The 1,108-nt window shown below is 62.3% G+C and overlaps 1 protein-coding gene across 1 annotated transcript in view; it reads right to left on the reverse strand.

The window, feature by feature from the left end:
• The window catches only part of MYCN (MYCN proto-oncogene, bHLH transcription factor), a 5,471-nt gene that overhangs the window by 3,696 nt on the left and 667 nt on the right, over positions 1-1,108 (reverse strand). The window contains exon 2 of the mRNA XM_006140841.2: positions 7-513. Coding sequence (XP_006140903.1) covers positions 7-396 — 390 coding nt within the window. The 5' untranslated portion in view covers positions 397-513. The remainder of the gene's footprint in view (positions 1-6; positions 514-1,108) is intronic.

Below are 1,108 nucleotides of genomic sequence, written 5' to 3' on the forward strand. Positions count from 1 at the left end.
GCTCACGGCGCGTTCCAGCTTCTCGCGGGCGGAGAAGCCGCTCCACATACAGTCCTGGAGGATGACCGGGTTGGGGGTGAGGCTGCTCAGTCCCCCCAAGCCGAACGCGTCCTCCTCGGCCGGGTTGCCCCACAGGTCGGCCTCAGGCAGCAGCATCTCGGTGGCCCAGTTCGGGGGCTCCGGGCTGTGCTCCGGGAAGGCACGGCTGGGCGACAGCGGGGGCGTGGGCAGCAGCTCAAACTTCTTCCAGATGTCCTCCCCCGGGGGGGTCGAGTCGGGGCCGCCGAAGTAGAAGTCATCTTCGTCCGGGTAGAAGCAGGGCTGCAGCGAGTCAAACTCGAGGTCTGGGTTCTTGCAGATCATCCCCGGCATGGTGGACGCGGTGCAGCCGGGCATCGGCTCGCCTCTCGGCCGGCGACTAACAGCTTCTTTCCGCTCTGCTCTCTTTAATACGGGGGGTGCTTCCTTCCCGTGGGGACCGCGGAGGGCGGGGGCCCGAGCCAACCTCCAGCACTGCAACCGACAGACACACCAGAGAGGGTGAGCACAAGGAGCAGACTCGGGGGACAGGCTGTGGGTACCCCCCCAACCCAGTTCCCCAATCTCTATTCCGAGCCCCCCACTCCACCCAGTACTCCTGGAGGTGGAGGAAGTTCTGCCTCTCGCTCGTTCCCCTCCCTCCCTCCTTTTGTGTACAAGCTGTCTACGACGGGGTGGGAGGGGGCATGCAGATGCAGGGGGTGGTGGCGAGGCTCGGCAACTTTGGAAACTGCCATTTCATTCACACGAGGCTCTGCCTGGGGGAGGGGGCTGTCCAAGGCCGCAGAATTCTAGCTCTTGTCAGCACCCAGACTCCCCAAGTTGCACTAAGGTAGGGCCAGCAGCTCAAGCGAAGCCCCGGGCTCTCCAAACCAGCTCCCCAGCAGATTCGGAGTACCCTCAACCCCCCCTTTGTAAAACTGCCATCTCGAAAGTGCAAAAGATAGTAGGGGATTTGGGAAACTTTGCAAATGCAAAAAGCCTCTCTCTAGACAGAGACCAACAACAGGCACCCAAATCCACAAAATCTCTCCCCCCTCCCAAAATTTTAAGCAGACGCCCCCCCCCC

Source organism: Tupaia chinensis, unplaced genomic scaffold, assembly GCF_000334495.1.
Source record: "Tupaia chinensis unplaced genomic scaffold, TupChi_1.0 Scaffold000045_1, whole genome shotgun sequence".
In the NCBI taxonomy this organism is placed as follows: Eukaryota; Metazoa; Chordata; class Mammalia; order Scandentia; family Tupaiidae; genus Tupaia; species Tupaia belangeri.